This window comes from Elephas maximus, chromosome 16 (assembly GCF_024166365.1).
Source record: "Elephas maximus indicus isolate mEleMax1 chromosome 16, mEleMax1 primary haplotype, whole genome shotgun sequence".
Taxonomy (NCBI): domain Eukaryota; kingdom Metazoa; phylum Chordata; class Mammalia; order Proboscidea; family Elephantidae; genus Elephas; species Elephas maximus.
The window spans coordinates 51,041,340-51,060,975 of NC_064834.1; the positions used below are offsets into that span (position 1 = coordinate 51,041,340).

General features: G+C 43.4%; 1 protein-coding gene across 1 annotated transcript in view; it reads right to left on the reverse strand.

Moving 5' to 3' along the window:
• Window positions 1–687: 687 nt before the first annotated feature.
• GOT1 (glutamic-oxaloacetic transaminase 1) overlaps window positions 688–19,636 on the reverse strand; it is a 38,274-nt gene continuing 19,325 nt past the window's right edge. The window contains exons 3-9 of the mRNA XM_049855689.1: window positions 11,433–11,556; window positions 10,352–10,464; window positions 10,000–10,104; window positions 7,673–7,823; window positions 7,419–7,584; window positions 6,515–6,657; window positions 688–1,084 (exon numbers count right to left, since the gene is read on the reverse strand). Coding sequence (XP_049711646.1) covers window positions 945–1,084; window positions 6,515–6,657; window positions 7,419–7,584; window positions 7,673–7,823; window positions 10,000–10,104; window positions 10,352–10,464; window positions 11,433–11,556 — 942 coding nt within the window. The 3' untranslated portion in view covers window positions 688–944. The remainder of the gene's footprint in view (window positions 1,085–6,514; window positions 6,658–7,418; window positions 7,585–7,672; window positions 7,824–9,999; window positions 10,105–10,351; window positions 10,465–11,432; window positions 11,557–19,636) is intronic.

Genomic DNA, 19,636 nt, shown 5'->3' on the forward strand with positions numbered 1-19,636 from the left:
TGCACGGGAGGGGCTGGTGTTCTAGAATCACTCTGAGTGATGTCAATCCCTCTATGAGATTCCAAAATAATATAAGCAGACAGCTGGCCTTTGAACAACAAGCCCACAAAACCGACGTAGAGTTATGGTACAGCTGAGTTCACAAAGACAGGTGTATTTAAGAGTACATTTTAGTTTTTCCTTGACCACAAGTACATCCCTCTAAAGCATTCATTTTAAGCCGTGGGTCACAACCCATTAGTGGACCACCAAATCAATTCCATGGATCTCGATCAGCATTTTTATTTTACTTTGTTTATTTTTAGTGAAATAGAACACAAGAGAATAGAATGGACTCGAAAACATCAGAATGCACTACACATAGCAAGCATAAATACTGTTTTGTGAAACTTTTGTTTCAGTTAAATATTCGTGTGTGTGTCATGATATAAATATATTTCTTACTATAGTCACGCCAAAGAACTAAAGCTTAGATCTAGGGACACAACCATGCGGAAAGAGCAGGCAGACAGACACTCTGGGTTGAGATGACAACTTTTAAGGACGTAGCCAACACTCACAATCACGCTTGGCTACTTCAGAACTTGATCTTTGGGGCTACACTGTATAGAGTCAAACAAGATGGAGACACACACGAGCAACACAGGCAACACTCCTGCTTCTAGGAAGATGGGCAAGATAGCTATGTCTCATAATCAAAATATTTTATTCTTCTTTAAATAAAAACCTGAATTTGCTCTGGCCTCCAAAAAGGCTCTACCCCCAGCCATCCATTTCTTTTCAAGGGATGCTGTCTTCCAGTGGGGCCAGTTTTAACCAGAAGCAGTCTTGCCAGAGCAGCCACGCCAATCTTTCCATAGTTTGTACCGCATGATATGTACAACCAAGTTTGTGCAGGCAGGGAACACGTGACAGAGAACCGCTTTGGTTTCGGTGGTGTTTCTTCACTGGATTTTGGTGACAGCTTCATGGATAGAGGTGGCCACGTAATCTAGATTTTTGGTGGTTAGGCCACACATGTTGATCCGACCACTTGGCATTAGATAGATGTGTTTTTCGTTGACCAGATACTCAACCTGCTTAGCTGTGGAAAACCAAAAGAAGATATCGTTACAGTAGTAGGAATCCTTGAAGCAGTGGCGATTCAGTGGTTATATGACAACTACCATTTTCCTTCTTTCCCCCTACAATAATAGAGAGGCAAAACAAACAGGAGCTATTTCATCCAAATGACATAGAGGGAAACAAGCTCACAAAATTCTGGAAGGTACTTCTTTTTAACTTTGTAATCCGTAGAAAGTTCAAATGGCTCTACAAGTCACTGCCTCCTCCAGATGGGAATTTTAACCTGGGACCACTTCCCAACCAAATCTCACACATTACATTCACTAGGATACCCTTCTCAACTAAAAGCAGCCATCAGATTTACAAACATCCCATTGATACTAAAAACAGGTTAAAAAACGCCTCCTCTGTCTCTTCCCTAACCTGTGTTTGCTTCATCCCACCTTTCAGAAATCCGCTACAACTGCCTGAGGTCCACAGCCCTACCTGGTGGTAGGAACAGCAACAACAAAATCACACATGGTAGGGAAGATGCTGTGTCTCTTAGAAGACATTCTCCCCACCCCCATGCCAGAGGACTGAATCCATGCTACCGCCACCCCCAAAACACCCACCCACCCACCCACCCACAGACATGCACGCACACCTTCTATTTCCTCACTACAAATAACTCAAGTAACTCTACCTCAAAAGTTTATTTTCCTTCCTACCATTTACTTCTCACTCTGCCCCAGTCACTTCCGCTGCCACTCTGTCTACTTTGTTCCATTTGGTAATTTTAAAAAACAAACAAGTTTGTTGGAGAAGTCTAAGACTAATGCTAGTGATGTTTTGTAGATTTAAAAAAAAAAAAAGGCAAACCCCAAGTTCTGAAGTGAAATTTCGAACCTCCAAAAGTTCTTTCAGCATTCACCTAAGTTGGCCTCTAACCTGCACCTGCTCCTTATTGTTAGATATGTTTTTTATATTATCAAATCTCATTGTGTTTCTTACCTGTTTCCTTCCTATAATCACAACTTTGTTTTTCTATTAGTTTTCTCTGACAATATACAGAGTTCAGTTATATTATGGGCCAAAGAAATTTTGTAAGATAGCCCTGGAACACAGGCACTATTTGTAACAGTGGGTCTACGCAAAGGTGTTTCTATTCTCAAATAACTGATACAGAGAAGAATTTTGAGGATGTAACCCATTGTACAATGGGAACTGCTTCTTGCCCTGCTCGGCCTAGGGCAGGGAAGGGCTAGCTCTGTCTACCCTGGGCTTTGTTCCACAGTGCAGAGAAGGCAGGCACGAGACCTCTACATACTTGAGGAGCCTACTGAGCCCCTAGCAGCAACCCCACTTTGACTTTTCATCTTTACAGTACACTGTGCAATGCCCAGGCCCAAGGGGTACTTGATAAATGCTGCGTGAATGAACCAACCGGCTGAAAAGCTACAGAGATGTCTCTGATCTGACACCATCAGACCTTCGTTCACGTCTCAGCTCTCTCTCTCAAACAGAGGCAGGAGGGCTTTGCCACATGTTTGCAGAAATGCATCATGTATGGAAGGGACAGCTTGGACTTGCTTTATGCCACAATCCCTAGTGCTTGCTTGCTTTATTACAAATCCATGATAGGTTTCTAGCTGGTTTTTTGCCTAATTTGTTGTTGTTGTTTGCTGCTGCTGAGTAGGTCCCTGACTCATGGCAACCCACTGCACAACAGAAGGAAACGCTGCCCAGTCCTGAGCCATTGCCATGATTGGCTGCGGATCAGACCATTGTGGTCTAGAGTTTTCTTTTTACTTATTTTGTTTTTGTTGAGAATATACACAGCAAAACATACACCAATTCAACATCTTCTATATGTACAATTCAGCTGACACTGATAAAACTGTTGTTTTTGTTGTTAGGTGCTGTCAAGTCCATTCTCGACACACAGTGACCCCATGTGACAGAGCAGAACTGCCCCATAGGGTTTTCTAGGCTGTGATCTTTACGGGAGCAGATCGCCAGGTCTTCTCTCCCGCAGAGCCACTGGTAAGTTCGAACCGTTTGGTTAGCTGCCAGGCGCTCAACCATGGCACCACCAGGGCTCCTTTACAGGGCTTTCACTGGCTGATTTTTGGAAGCAGATCACCAGGCCTTTCTTCCTATGCCATCTTGGTCTGGAAACTCCGCTGAAACCTGTTCAGCATCGTAACACACAAGCCTCTACTGACAGAGGGACAGTGCCTGGGCATGAGGTGCATCAGCTAGGAGTCCACTCAGGTCTCCCCCATGGAAGGCAAGAATTCTACCGCTGAACCACCGCTGCTGCCACTTCACCTCTTAGGTGCTAATTACTTAACATCCTTAAGACGTCATCAATTTGAGGGAACAAGATAATAATAAAAGCGTAATAATCAGAGGAGCAAACAGTATGTCCAGATATTGTTCTAAGCACTTTACATTAACTCAGTTAATTCTGATAATAACCTTATTATCCCCATTTAACAAATGAGGCAGAGAGAAGTTAAATCACTTTCCCAAGAGCACACGGTAGTGGATCAAGGATTTTAACGCAGGCCGTGGGGCTCTGAGACTGGGTTCACCACGCCGTGCCGCCTCTCTGGGTAAGCAGAAAACCTGGACTCTGCGCTCAGTGCGACCTGTGTGCCCCCTCCAGACAAAGCAAGCAAGCTTCAGACGTCACCTGAGCAGCTTTAACTCTGTAAGTTTCAGTCATCCACGGAAATGGAGCCTCACCCGCCAATGGAGCCACACGTACCTCACTAACGGTAAAAGCCTGTGCCCAGGAGGCAGCCGTTCCCCTATTCTGTCTTTAACAAAAATGAAACTACTCTGCTTTTTGGTGGGGAGAGAAGTGCCACAGTTTGAGAGGCTAGTGAAAGTTATGAACTCTTTCCCTAGAAACATGCCAACATATACATAACACTATTTTCTTAATATAATTTCCTGGGCTTCACAGCTCTCCTGAAGTACATCCATGGGCTTCAGCTTAAAAGCCCCCATGCTGATGGATAAAAGGTCATAAAGGAAGTATTGTAAAATGATAATTGTAGAAACTAGAGGGAGGGTATATGGTGTTAACTGCACAATTTCTCCAACTCTTCAAAATTTTTCATTATAAAATGCTGGGAGGAAAAAAAAAAACAGCCCTGTTTTAAAAACAGTAAATGATGTCAAGTGCTGAAAATACAACTCGTGTTATAAGAACAGATCTATTCTCATCATTGTTCAATTCATACTAAAAGAGTGTCCTACTCTGGACAGTGGGAGGATATAGGGATTTTATGGGGAGACAGTCTCACCTTCTGAGCTTCTAAAATATTACTATTCTGTTGTACATAGTAGTCTTACAGTTTTATAAGGATGACTGCTCACTCGGGCGAACTGACTCCCCTTCCATAGTCCTGAGGACACCTACAGCTGAGATGTCACTTTACTTTCTTGGGCAGCCTTATTTTAACCAATTGCTGTCAAGTTGACACTAACTCATGGCGACCCTATGTGTGTCAGAGTAGAACCGTGCTCTACAGGGTTTTTAATGGCTGATTTTTTCGGGAAGTAAACCATCAGGCCCTTCTTCCAAGACAACTCTAGATGAACTTGAACCTCCAACCTTTGGCTAGCAGCCGAATACATTAACCATTTGTACCCCCCTAGGGATTCCTAGCCTTATTTTATCCCAAAGTATTTCAAGGGGTCTACAATAAAATTTCTACCAACTTTCTTGTTTACATTTATTTCCTTTGGTTTTTTCTGAGACCATTTCAAACCAGCATCTGATTGCCCTGGTTATAGTATCCCCCAGTGCCTCTGATATTCGCCCTACTACCCAAGCCAGCCGCTCATCCCTCCCTAGAGCTGCTCTGAGCACATTCAGGTAAGTGGCCACGTCGTACCACGTGACCAGTTACTAGGTGCTTGGGAATTAGTTATAAATGAATGAATCCTCTATCATCCAAAGGGACCACTTATAGCTGATATGCCTTACTGATGGTTGACCAAGGAGATTTCCATTCAGCTTTTAATTCCAACTACCAATCTAAGTTCTTATTTATGAAATGGTGAGATAACTTTGTAACCTCTTTTTAAGGACAATACCTTGAGACTAGGAAAGACCTGTTATGAAGTTAGATCCCTGAATGATCATATATAATATTCACACTTAGGATTAAGGTAAAGCCAAAAGGTACCTGAGCTCTTATGAGAGAACTATAATAAATCAAGCCTCCATTCAAATTCTCATAGAATCCAGACTTCCTGGAGCCACTGAGGCTGGATGACCACCCCCGTCAAAGTACTGCCTGAAGATAATCCTTAAACCTTAAACCAAACTATCCCCTGAAGTCATCTTTAAGTCAAACAATAGTTTAGCTCAATAAGTAAAAAATGTCTGCCTTGAGTATTGTCCTCTTTTAAAGAATTAATCTATATGGGATCAAACTAAGGACAGCAACTTGAGGGGTTGGATGAGAAGCATAGGGGGCAGCGAGTTTATCTTAATGGTGGTGGACTAATTTGGAAAAGGATAGTGAGAATGGCTGCACAACTTGAAGAATATAATCAATGTAGCTGAATTGCACATGTAGAAATTGTTGAACTGGTGTATGTTTTGCTTTGTATTTTAAGAAAGAAAAATTATATAAATAAATAAAGGCTCCAAGTTCCAAATTCTGTTGCTTCCCAGCTGGCTCTGAACCACCTCCAAGCCTACATAAATGAAAATATCTTGGTTAGGGGTCAGCAGGACAGACCACAGCAACGCTATCCTGAGACCTAAGAGGTTCAGAAGATTGGTGGGACATAATGAAATAACCTAACTTGTTCTGGTCCCAAGTAGTAGGTAACTGTCATGGACTGAATTCTGTCCCTCCAAAATATGTGTCAACTTGGCTAGGCCATGATTCTAAGTATTGTGTGATTGTTCTCCATTTCGTGATTGTAATTTTATGTTAAAGAGGATTCGGGTGGGATTCTAATACCCTTACCCAGGTCACATCCCTGATCCAATGTGAAGGGTGTTTCCCTGGGGTGTGGCCTGCACCACCTTTTATCTCTCAAGAGATAAAAAGGAAAGGGAAGCAAACAGAGAGGGGGGATCTCATGCCACCAAGAAAGCAGCACCAGGAGCAGAGTGCATTCTTTGGACCCTGGATTCCTGTGTAGAGAAGCTCCTAGTCCAGCGGAAGATTGCTGACAAGGCCGACAGAGAGAGAAAGCCTTCCCCTGGAGCTGACACCCTGAATTTGGACTTTTAGCCTACTTTACTGTGAAGAAATAAATTTCTCTTTGTTAAAACCATCTACTTGTGGTATTTCTGTTATAGCAGCACTAGATGACTAAGACAGTAACCAATTAGGCAACAGTGAATGGAGGTGCTCTCAGAACATTGACTGAGAAGAGAGCTGGGTGTCTACCTGTACACATGTGTGCTCAAAACGATGGGGCCACTTACGGTTTAACCCAGTGAAACTGAACATCCCAATTTGCTCAGTGATGTGATTCCAGGTTCCAGGGGTCTTGAGGGCTTCTAATCGTGCTCTGAGTTCAGATCTCATTGTCAGAATCCGATTGGCCATTGTCTTCACATTATCTGTCCTGAAGAGTGAATAGCAATGTAAGTAGTGATTCAGACAGGGGAAACTATACACTAAAACGTGGATTTAAAATCTGTCACTGATAAAACAGGTGCGGAATCATGACCTGCCTCTTAAGGTCCACAGATGCACGAATGGATGGGTGAGTAGACTAAAGGACAGATTAACCTGTCTAACCTTGTCCCTCTCTGATCCATTCTCCAAGCAGAAGGAAAAAACTATATTCACTGATGGAGTCTAGTGCTAGTCTTGGGTGTACCAGCTGTAATACCATGAATGTTTTAACTCAGGCTTCAATAATGTGCTCATATAGATAGGATAATATATTTTATCAGGCCTAATTAAACAGAAACTGTAGATTTAGCTATCAGGCAAAAATTACTATTTCTAAATAAGATAAAGTATATGTAAATTAGAGAGAAGAATGAGGAGCCCAAAAATTACACTAACTTGAAGTTGGACATTCTATTCCATCAGGAATTCCCTTTCTGTGTGTTCCAACTTTAAGGAGAGTAAAAATGTGTGGTGGGGGGAGTGGGGAAACTACCATTCATCAGGTGCCTCCTTCTATGTTCCAGGAGTTGTATTAGGCACATGTGACATAGGTACCATGCCTATTTGACAGAAATACCTGAGAGTCACAGAGGGTAAAGTAACTTTGTCCCACCTCTGCCAAGATAAAAGGAAAATACCCACTTTAATTTAATGGGACAACTGCTGTTTGGCTTTCCCACCCTTCCTCATCAGGCTGTGAGCCCTTACCATTCCTTAAAGAGCTCAGGGTTGGAAAGGGTACATGCCACGATCCGTGCTCCCTGAGCAGGAGGATTGGACCAAGTAATCCGCACGATCTTCTCCATCTGGGAAAGGACCCGCAGGACGCTATCAGTTTCTTTTCCCACCACAGTCAGATTTCCCACTCGCTCATCTAGAGAGAGGGATGAGAATCAGCCTTGGCTGCAGCAATGGAGGAGAGTGTGGGCGGGGGCAAGGCTGTAACTCAGGAGAACACTCACTGTAGAGCCCGAAGTTCTTGGAGAAGGACTGTGCGCAGAAGAACTCAAAGCCTTCAGACACAAAATGGCGAACAGCCCAGGCATCTCTCTCTAGGTCTCCAGATGCAAAGCCTTGATAGGCTGAGTCAAAGAAGGGGAACAGAAACCGGCGCTGCAAGGAAGGAAAGCAAGTCAGGGCAGGAAATCCTTCTGAAGCCAACCTCAGATACTGACCTTCCTTCCCCAACTGGTACCTGGAAAGAATTTCTAACACTGTCCATCTCTCCAATTTCTCTTCTTTCTGCCCCCAACCACCTCAATAATGTCAGTAAACATTACTTTTTAAAAGTACACTGTCCTAGAGTGTCACAATGCAGCTTTGCCAATTATTCTTATTTCTGAGGTATGGAGGTAACGTCCTACATACGCGGATTCTTCCCCATGAATTCCTGGTGTGATAAGCTTAGTCCAGTACAGGTTTAGTACCCCCAGGGCCTCCTCACAACCTCAGGGCTCCCGTACTGGCTACTGAAGACTGAACAGAGTAGTCTCTATTCTTATCACTCTTATCTCCTCAAAGAGCTCCCTACACTGAGTCTGTTCCTCCTGCTGGGGTCTCTGAGTAACACCATTTCCCTACCCCTAACCATCCAACCCAGAAACCAGAGTGTATGCTTCACTCCTCCCTCTAGAGCTCACCCCCCACACCAATCAAACCCTAAGTCCTAGCCAATCTGTCTCCTGAAAGCCCTGGAATCCATTTGAGTTTCTCTTTTCCCACTGCTACCTACTTCAGGCCCCCATCAGCTCCTGCCTGGATTATTGCAATGGCCTCCGAACTGGTCTCTCAGCCTGTCTAATCTTACCCTCTCTGATCCATTCTCCACTAAGTAGTCAGAGAGACCGTACGACAATGCATATTCCACCATGTCACTCTGTGACGTCAAAGATTTCAGTGGATCCCACTGCCTCAGAATAAAGTCCAGCTCCTCAGCACAGAGTCCAGCCCCTAGTCTTATCACTCACACTCCATCCAACTCCCTCTGAACTCTACACCATAACAAGAATCACTTTCCCTTCCTTCAGTGGGTCCTGAACTCTTGGCTTTGGGCTTTTGACCATAATCTTCTCTCTGCTGGAAATAATCCTTTCCTGACAACATCCCTGACCCCCACCCCTGTCTATCAATGCCTTAACTCCTCCTCACCCTTCAAGCCTCAAATGGAAACCACTTCTTCGAGGAAGCCTTCCTCTTCCACCACCACCCACACCCCCTCACACACACACACACACTCCTCCAAAGTCTAGACTATGTACCCTCATGGTAACCTCATCAACACAGCTGTCTCACAGTACCCTAACTGCCTTAGTACTTGTCTGTCTCCCCAAACAGGTTGTATGCTCTTAGAACGTAGGCACCACATCTGCTTTGTTCACTGTTGTGGTACCTGGAACATAACAGTTCCTCCACAAAACTTCTTTAAACACATTAATGAAGAATACATACACTTTGAACTAGGAATTTCATTCTAAAAAGTTATCCCAAAGGAATAATAAAAAGAAATTTTATTATTATATAATTGTTCATAAGAGAAAAAACCTAGATGCCCATCAATTGATTTAACCAGTCCCTAATACGACATATCCTTGCACAGAATATAATACACCTATGAAAAGCGATCCTGCAAAACATTTAGTGACACGTAAAGGCGTTCAAGTGAAAAAACAAAGTACGTTATAAACCAGTATAAACAAAATGGTCCCATCTTTGTAATATATATATAAATACAAGCACGTATACATGGGAGCCCTGGTGGTGCAGTGGTTAGGAGCCTGGATGCTAACCAAAAGGTCGGCATGTTTGAATCCACCATCCACTCCTTGGAAATCCTATGGGGCAATTCTATTCCATCCTGTAGGGTCACTATGAGCCAGAATCAACTCAATAGCAACAGGTTTTGGGGTTTTTTTGTTTTTTTTGGTATGCACAGATATACAGGAGCCCAGATGGCACAGTGGTTAAGAGCTCGGCTGCTAAAAAAAGTGTTGATAGTTCGAATCCACCGGCCGCTCCTTAGAAGCCCTCTGGAGTAGTTCTACTCTGTCTTATAGGGGTTTGGTTTGATTTTTGGTATACATATATTTCTGCATACACACACAAAAAGGACTGGCACCCAAAACTAAAAGTGGCTTTCTTTGAGTAATAGGGCTTATAGTTAATATTTATTTTGCTTCTTTGGGCTTTTTCCATTTTCCAAATTCTTCAATCAACAGGTATTGCTTTTAAACATATAAAATACAAATACATACCATTTTTTAAAAGATGCTCTGAAAGGGTGGTTAGTTACCTTCATGACGGAGGCGATCTGCTTCCACTGCTCTGGAGTTGGGTCGGTCCCGGTTGGGTTGTGTGCGCAGGCATGGAGGACAAAGATGGAGAACTCAGGGGCATTCTGAGGAGAAGGATGCTATGTCATCACCTCTGACAGGAGCAGGAATACCGGGAGACAGTCAGCAGCAAACTGGCCAGCAATGAAGAACAAAGGGGCAGCCGTATTCCCTCCTCTGTGCTATTTCAGAAACCACCATCCAATCTGGGGAAAATGTCTCAGACTCTGACTTATCAACTGACCCAAAGACTTTCGACCATTGCTCCTGACATCACAGGATTCTCCTTACTTTTCCTTCTACATCACCCACCTCCAGATCATTCAGGAAACCCTGCAGGTCAAGTCCTCTCTTCTCTGCATCCCAGTAGCGATAGGATCGAATGTCTTTAAATCCAGCAGCAGAAAACACACCATTATGATTCTCTGCAAGCAAAGGGGTAAAACGTTAAGAGCTTTTACTAACACAAGGGGACATAATTGGAAAGGATACAACTCAGCTTCTAAGGCCCTCACAGGCTTAATTTCCATTGTGCAACATCAAGCCTAGGGGTTAAGATTTAGAAGGATGATTGTAACCAAAAACAGGTTTAACCAGTCACATTAATGCCAAACGTACATCCTACTACAGTGGTACTTCCTCATCCAGATTTCATGCCTCCTCCGGGGAGTTTCAACATAAACTAAAATACAGGTCTGCCAACAGTCTAGGGAAAAAACATTCTGAGTCTGAATTTGAGCATAAAGTTTCTTATGTACTGCCATAATCCACCACTCAAGCCATTACCAAATGTCAGTTGTTCTAGGCTATGTTATATTTTCTGTGTAACTGTCATGGATTGAATTATGTCCCCCCAAAATATAAGTTAACTTGGCTAGGCCTTGATTCCCAGTATTGTGTGGCTATCCTCCGTTTTGTGATCTGATGTAATTTCCCTTACTAAAGTCACACCCTTACTCAAGTCACACCCTTGCTTGAGTCACAGAAGTGAGCAGAAAGGAAAGGGACCTCATGACCAAGAAAGAAGAGCTAGGCGTGGGGCACGTCCTTTGGGTCTGGGGTTCCTGCACTGAGAATCTCCTAGACCCAGGGGACAACTGATGCCAAGAACATGGAGGTCTCCAAGGAACGCCAGTCCCAAAGATGTTGAAAGGAAAGAAGGACCTTCCCCAGAGCCAACGGAGAGAGAAGGCCTTCGCCCTAGAGCTGGCGCCCTGAATTCAGACTTCTAGCTTCCTAAACTGTGAGAGAATAAATTTCTGTTTGTTAAAGCCATCCACTTGTGGTATTTTTGTTACAGCACCACTAGATAACTAAGACAGCAACCAAGAGTCATGAGAATAACTCTCTCTCGCTTTTCTTTTTCTCCTTTTGCCACGGCTAAAAGACTCACCCCAGGTTGGTGAGGATACATAGACAGGTGTATCTTTGTTGTTTGTTCCATTGTACCATCGAGCTAAGAACTCGGCTCCAATTCGAAGTGCACCTGTTCCCCCCAAAGACTGCACAGCTCCTACCTGAAAGATAAAAAGCAGGATTGAAGGTTGATAATGGCAACGTCAGATAATATTAGAAAAATTAAGGTAGTAATAATGAGCCCTTGCTTTGTACCTGCTTTGGTGCTAAGCCCTTTAAATAATTACTTCATCGATACCTCACAACTACATGAAAAAGATACTATTATTTGCCCATGATTATAAAGAGGAAGCCAAGGCAAAGGGAGATGAAGCACTTGGCCAAAGCCACCAACCAGCTACTGAGTGGAAGGGCCAGGGGTTCAACCCAGAAGTCTGACTCTCAGGAGAACGTCTCAACTGAACACAGAGGTAGGGGACTTAGCCAGGCCACATTAGTGTGTGCCCTGGAAGGCAAGAGTCTCTCCAGCACCATCCCAAGATCAAACTTTCCCTTCAGCAGAAGCCTATAAAACAGTGTTTCTAGCTTGTCATTGAAATCAGTCTGCTGTACTCCTTCTCAACTTTCTAACTCAGGCTTATTGATCCTTAAAATATGTTCTAACAAAACAAAGGTGATATACAAATACTTTCCTCTCCTTAGCTTTCTCTCCTCTTAAAATGATGTCACCCAGGCAATAATAAATATCCTATGCTTTACCAGTTACAAAGTGCTTTCACCTACACTCTGCACTGATCCTCAACACAGCCTGGTAAAGCAAGTTCTACATCCTCAGCTGACACATGAGGAGCTGATTCAGAGAAGTGGTTTGCCCAGGGATACACGGCTGGTGGGTGGCAGGGCTGGGTGTAGCTCCACGTCACCTTCTCTAGATGAAGTCGCTATGCCCTGCTTGTGTTGTCCTGCCTATATAGCTCTGATTTTGCCATTTCAAAATTCAAATTAGTTTCAGCATAATTTTTTTCAGTAGAGAAACACCAGAAATTACATGCTGCCTAATATGCCTAAGGATTTAAAAAGAAAGAAAAAGGTCACATTATAAAGCCTATCTAAATAAAAATAAGGAGGGGCACACCAATTTGACAATAGTGGCAACTCCTGCGGAGGGGTCTACAATGGGCGGTAGTGGTCAAAAGGGACAGGTTGCATTTTTAAAAATGAGAATAGATCCATGTATTATTTGTAAAATTTTTAAATAGTTAAAAAAAAAATCTAGATATCGAGATTGTTGTAAAACAGTCCAGTTTGGGGGGGATGGGGGGTAGACACTACATGATCAACAACATACAGGTTAATTGTTGAAGCTGGGTGCTGGATACATGGGGTTCGTTCATTATTCTGTTTTCTCTACTTTCATACTATTTGAAATTTTCCAAAATAAAAAGGCAAAAAAAAAAAAAAACTTCCTAGACAAAGAAGAAAAGCTTCCTAAATCTCTTATTAAAACTGACATAACATTGATGCTAACAGATGATGAAGAAAACAAACTGAAAAAAGGGAGAGCCCTATCTCTTTCATAACTATAAACACTAAGTTCCTAAATAAACGTTAGCGAACAGCATGAATCCAATACCCCTTGATCGAGTGAGATTCATCCCAGGAGTGTACGGTTATTTGATTTCTAAGAAATACATAATTTGTCATACTATTAGATGGCAGGAGAAAACTTGAATGATCATCACAACAGATGAGAAAAGCTTAGCCATTTCTGATATGATATAAATACTCAGTAAAACAGGAAATGAGAGATACTTTCTGAAAATAGCAACAACAAAGAAATTCATTTAACCCCTAAGTCAGCTTCATGTGAACACTGAATCATTAGCAGAAATCCCACTTAAACTAACAAAGACAACGGTACCGATGACCACCACTTTTATTGACCGCTGCTGTATTTCTATCTGCAGATCTGATGACCTGTGAAAGAGCACTATCTGAAACGCGACACAGAAGCAAAATTGACATTCACAGAGATGCAGAGAAGATTGCAGCTCTACGTTACAGAGAGAGGCTGAGGAGTGCTTAAAACGGTCAGTGTCTGTTAATTTGGCGCACTAACCTCTCTGTTCTTTACAGTGATCCCCGCCAAGCACTGACCCCTTTCCATGGCTTTGAAGGTTTTGCCCCCACATTGTGACCTACCTGAATTCTGTATACAAATTGCTACCAACATGAATTAACCAAAACATGCATTTATTTTTTATGGATTTGTCATCCAGCAAAGCTGAACATCAATATCACACATTATTTCACATTTCAGATACCTCAGTCATTCTGGAATACTAATACTTCCAATGCCAATGAGCCACGTTTCCCTTGAACATGGTTTTACGCTATCAGGGAAACATGCCAGGTGCATACAGATACCCGTGAAAACATTCCCAGGCATCATTTTTCCTGTGCTCAACTGTGAGCTCTACTCTTTTCTCTCCCACTCTGGAAAGCAAATTCATTAATTAAAAGAAATGAGAAAGCCAGCTGACTACATAGCAAACGTGTTTGGAAAAGATAAACCCACCTCAAAGAAAACAGTCCTTGGCATTCATGACATATGACACTTGACATTTCAAATTCCCAAGAAATTACCATTCCCTAAAAATATATCAAACACGGGGTGGCTTCAGTGAAACACGAATTGTCCTAAACTATAGAAGCCATTAACACAAACGAGTTTTTTTGGTGAATTAGTAATGTAGCATTTTGGTCATTCTGTGTACTAGTTTTTGGCAAATTGATCGTGAGTCTAATAAAGTCCTGAATTTGGTGCAGAGGCAAACCGTAAAATCTAAAGTAAGTACCAGCTTCCCAAGGAGCCAGGCAGCTGGAGCTGGTGGCTGAACAGGGATATCCAGAACAAGGGAAATCCCGTAAGACTTGTTGTGCAGCCAGACAAACCAGGCCTCTGTATCTACTACATATGCCAGTTTGCTATTTGTACTCCCAATTTAGCCACATTACCTGAAGAAATTCCTGCTAAACTCTAGAAGGCTGGCCAGAGACTACAATGGGTTGATGTTACAATGACTTACTGTGAGGAGGAGGAGGGCTGACTAGATGCTGCCTTCGGGCAGGGCCATGTCACATGCATCTTAGCGCCCTTATAACAGCTCACATGATATGTGGCACGTGGTACTAAATGAACATGTGTTGAATTAAATGAAGAAAGAAGATGCTCAAAAGATCAGAGCCACAGCAAAAGCCCAACTGTCCTAGAGGCAGTGACCAAAGCAAGAAACTGGAATGGCATTACATGGCGAGGACATTTGGCCCACGAACCCTCCTCCCTCCAAAGGCTCAGTTATTTCAGAAGCTAAAACTTTACAATTCAGGAGGTGAGAAGTGGACATTTTGGTCTGGATCTTAACGTCTGTCTGAAAACGGAAAAGTAGTAAGAGGCAGTGAGGAGTCTAGGAAATAGGTCTTCTCAAAATGGTTGAAGGACCTGGTAATGTTAAATCTTGAGAAGAAAAATCGAAGGGAAGACGTGATTACTGGTTGTTTTCTGGTTCATTCATTCCTTTAGTCATGCCTCTTCTCCTTCAAGTTTTGGCTCACATGTCACTTTCTATTTCTACCTTGACTGCCTTCATTAAAACTGTATCCACCCTCACTCCCACCCCCAGCATTCTTGATATGCCTTCCCCTGCTCTGTTTTTATAGTATTTATCATTTTTTTAAATATATGATATCGTTTTCGTATTATGTTTATAGTCTGCTTCTCTCTACAGAACTGGAAGCAAGGCAGGGGTTTTTGTGTGTTTTGTTCACAGTTATGTCCCAGCACCTAGCGCAGAGCCTAGCACTAGGAGTGCGCACTCATTTGTTGACTGAACGAGTGAGTAGATTCAAACATTTGAGAATCTTTGAGGGGCCAAGCTAGGAGCTAAATGCTGGATATTTGCAAGGTAAATAAGCAAGCCATGGTCCCTGCCGTGGAGGAAATCGTGGTCCAACAGGAGAGAACAACTTACAAAATTACACATTACAGTAAGCACAGAGAGTCCTGTCATTCCCAGTCTGCAAACAAAGTCTTACGATAACTCAGAGGACACGAACAACTAGCTCTGCCTGAGGCAGCTGAGGGTTCAGCATAGAAGTGACTCATGGGAGCTGAGGAGTTAGAGAAGTCAGGGAGGATATTCTGGGCAGAGGCTCCAAGTCATGGCAAGGCTTAGTGGGTCTAGAAAACAGCAAGGCTCTTAAAATGGCAGGTCGCTAGGGGGCAGGAGGGGGAGTGAGTACAATAACAAGATGAAGGCTGGCTGTAAAATGCACTGTGTGCCAAGCTCAAAGTCCAGATTTTACCCTGTAAGATAATGGGAGGGCAACTAGGGGTGGGGGGAAGGGTAGGTGACATTATTACCTTCATTTGCTAAGGAAGGTCAATTAGGAGACTATTACAAGAATCCAAGTGAGATGATGGGGGGCTGAACTAAGACAGTAGCCTGGGATAGGGAAGGGAAAGAAGCAAGCCTCAGAGCTCCATGGAAACTGGTAGCTAGGGAGATGTAGGTGCCAAGAGAATATTCTACACTACAGATGCCAAGAAAGTAACCTAAATCAGCCCAAAAAAGCCTTCAAATATTTACAGACTACCATGAAAATTTTTTCTATGATCAAGCCCATGAAATGAACTAGACTCTGAGGGAGAGCTATACTTTCAGGTCAAGGCCACAAGCAACAGCTCAAAGTCTTATAGTGTAAGCGATCAAAACAGGGATCAATGAGCAGACGAACAAACACCTGCCCAACAGAGTTAATAACTGCCTAAGAAATGTGTAAGCAATGGAGAAGAAGTCCCTACCGAATCTGTTTTCATTTTGTCAACAACTGAATTCCAACTAATTTATCTACAGCCAGCATCTAGAAGATTAAGTCTCCAGTTGCCAAAGTTCCCTACTTTAAACTTCAGTAAGATTTTCTGAGGGAACACTGATTTGCAGAGCAACTTCCCAATGCCACCTATAATCTCTCTACTGTAACTTTTCCACCTGTATTCCTTCAGTTCCTTGAGGCAAGTAAGTCACAATCTCTCATATTAATCATGACGAAACGCTAATTCAGTTATTTACTTGGCCTAGTCATCAACCTGAATTCCAAGTACCTCCACCCAGAGCCTCCCTGTTTCCTGATACACGTAAGAATGTGCAGCTATACAACCTTTCAACCTTTGTTTTATCCTGCCATTCTGCTTCTCAGGGCATCTGGGTAATATGATACACAAAAGGAAGAAACAGCATGTGAGGAATAAATCAGATGACTCCACGATGCCAAGACTCCCTCAGTGCATTGAAGGCAGTACTGTAGTGCTGCTCATTGATCCCTGTTTTGATCGCTTACACTATAAGACTTGGGGCTGTTGCTTTTGGCCTTGACCTGAGAATACAGCTCTCCCTCTTAGTCTAGTTCATCCTGTGGGTTTGATCATAGAAAAAAATTACATTTAAGTCTTCATGGCAATCTGTAAATATTTTAAGGCTTTTTCTGGCTGATTTAGGTTACTTTCTTGGCATCTACAGTGTAGGACATTCTCTTGGCATCTACATCTCCCAGGCAGCACTATAACACTGGCCCAGGGGAGCAGTAAGAGTAACTGGGTTAAATTGCACAAGACCTCGTTAGAACATTGCACAAATCACAGGTCTTCCCTTGCCACCCATCCAGTCAAGTTTATCTTCTTCAAACAGTTCTTACCAGGTAACTTCCCTCCTCAAACCTTTAGTGGCTTTCACTGTCCTATCTGCCAAAATCTCAGTCTCCCTGATCTATCCAACATATTCCTCGGCTCAAATCAGGCAGACTTTTTCACAGCCTAGACCTCCTTACCCTACCTCTGTCTTTTTACACCTACTACTCGAGAAATACCCGTCTTTTTTCTCTCCTCCACACCTTGTAATTCTCAACCCTGGCTGAACTTTAGAATTAGCTAGGGAGCTTTTCAAAATATGCCCATACCAGGGCTCCCCATCCTCCAAGATTCTGATTTAAGGGGTCTGGAAAGGGGTCCAAGCGTCACTAGGTTTTAAAAAGATCCTCAGATGATTCTAATGTGCAGACAGAGTTGATAACCAGTGGCCTGGCCCCGTTCACCCATTTTCCAAGAGTCAGCCCAAGTCCCATCCCTGGCCCTCACTGGTCTCCCTCTCCTCTGAATTCTTACGACATTGACAATCTGAATCATACAACTTCCTATCACATACAACCTAGCTGTTTGTGTCTGCTTTCAAATGTGTCATTCTTCCATGTGTCTCTAGTTATAAATGGAATATGTTCCAAGAGGCTCTTGAATGAGAGGCAGTAAGATCAAGGCTAGAAGAATTAAAGAATATTAGAATTGGTAAGGACTTCAGAAAGGAGCTAGACTAGAGGCTCTTGAACTTCTGAAAATCTGATAAAAGTCATGAACTTTCTCCCCAGAAATAAGCACATACCCACAAAATTCTACATATAATTTCAGGGTGTTCAGAGACTCCTTAAATGATGCAAATGCTCCTATGGTATCAGGAACCTCAAACTAGAATTTTTCTAATACGTAGATGTAGGGATCAGAGGATAAATGACTTGCCTGTGGCCAAAAGTAGCCGCAGAGCTGTGTCCAGAACCCTGGTCTCTTGGTCATTCCAGTCAATTCCTTTTGCTTAGCACCTCTACTGACTGCTTCAGCAACAGCTCTGATGATCTACGAGGCAAAGCTGGACAATCGAAGGAGCCATGCTTTGCATATGGTCGTATTATCTGCTCTATCAGGTTCTTGAAGTCACATGGCTTAAACGATTATTCACTGATCATTCTAAAGACATAATTAATACTTAATACTTTAAAACAAATTGAGAGAGTCGGAGCCAAGATGGCGGAATAGACAGACTCTTCCCTTGAGCCCTCTTTACAACAAAGACCTGAAAAAACAAGTGAAACGAGTATATTTGTGACAAGCTGGGCGCCCTGAGCATCAAAGGCAAGCTTAGACAATGAACTGAGGGACAGGGGAAGGAAGAGACCATTCAGAAGTGGAGAGGAGTTACCGAACCTGAATCGCGAGAAGCCCTCAGGCACTATTCCCGGAGCGGCAGCGGTGGGCTGGTCCTAGCATTCAGCGGCAGTTTCCTCAGGGAGAAGCAGCCAGCCACACAGCCCACTCACACCTCCAGAACCTGAGCAGAAGGGCGCTCTCCGCAAAAGCTAAGTACTTGCATATATTTTACAGTGCCCCACCCCCAAGCCAGCTTCAGCGGCTGAATCCCTGGGCCTGAGATAGACCCTGGTGAGCACCTGGAGCCGTCCTCCCGGCCTTGGGGAAGGAAAAAATTTCCAACTGGGGGAAAAGATAATTTGCTAGCTCCATTAACTGGGGGAGCTCAGGACAGAAGCGGCTCCCGTCTAGGCATAAACCATCCATGAACCTTGAGCACCTTTCCCTTCTGCATGGACCTGTGTGGGCCTATTTCAGGAGAATAGGCCCTTGTTGGCAAACTCCAACCATTTCAGTGGTGCGGCGGAGAGGTGGGTGTTTGACATTTGACATTGCATTGCCTACTAAACAAGGTCCTCACCTACCCACAACAGGGACCTAAGGACTGGTGGCTGTACTTGGGTTGCCCAGCCACCCGCGACAGCGGTCCAGGGATAACTGGTACCTCCCAGTCCTTACAACAAAAGCTTTGCGTGCCCGTGGTCCCTCTGCAGAGCCCACCCATCAGCACGGTCCAGGGAACAGAGACGCATTTTCTTCAGAGACATTAGGGGTCGGTTCTCAGCCCCCTGCCTTGTTCAGAGCGTGACCCCCTCCTGCAATCAGATATGGATATATACGCCAATCACCCCTACCCCTCTAAGACTGTAGGACAAAGCCTGTACCACACACTTGATATCAGCTACCTGGAAACCTGAGCTGAATTCATACAAGAAAACTGAATGGACTCTAGTCTGATATACCTGATAACAGCTCTAGCCAGCTGGGGACAGGATACCAGAGCTCCAAAGGCAAAAATAATCAAGCTGCCTCACTCAAGCAACCCATAGGGGTATACCAAAACAAAACAAAGCAAGCAGCTACAACACAGTAAGCAAGCATAAACTAATACAATAACTTATAGATGGCTCAGAGACAACAGTCAATATCAAGTCACATAAAGAAACAGGCCATGATCACCTCAACAGGCTCTCAGAACAAAGAATCCAGGG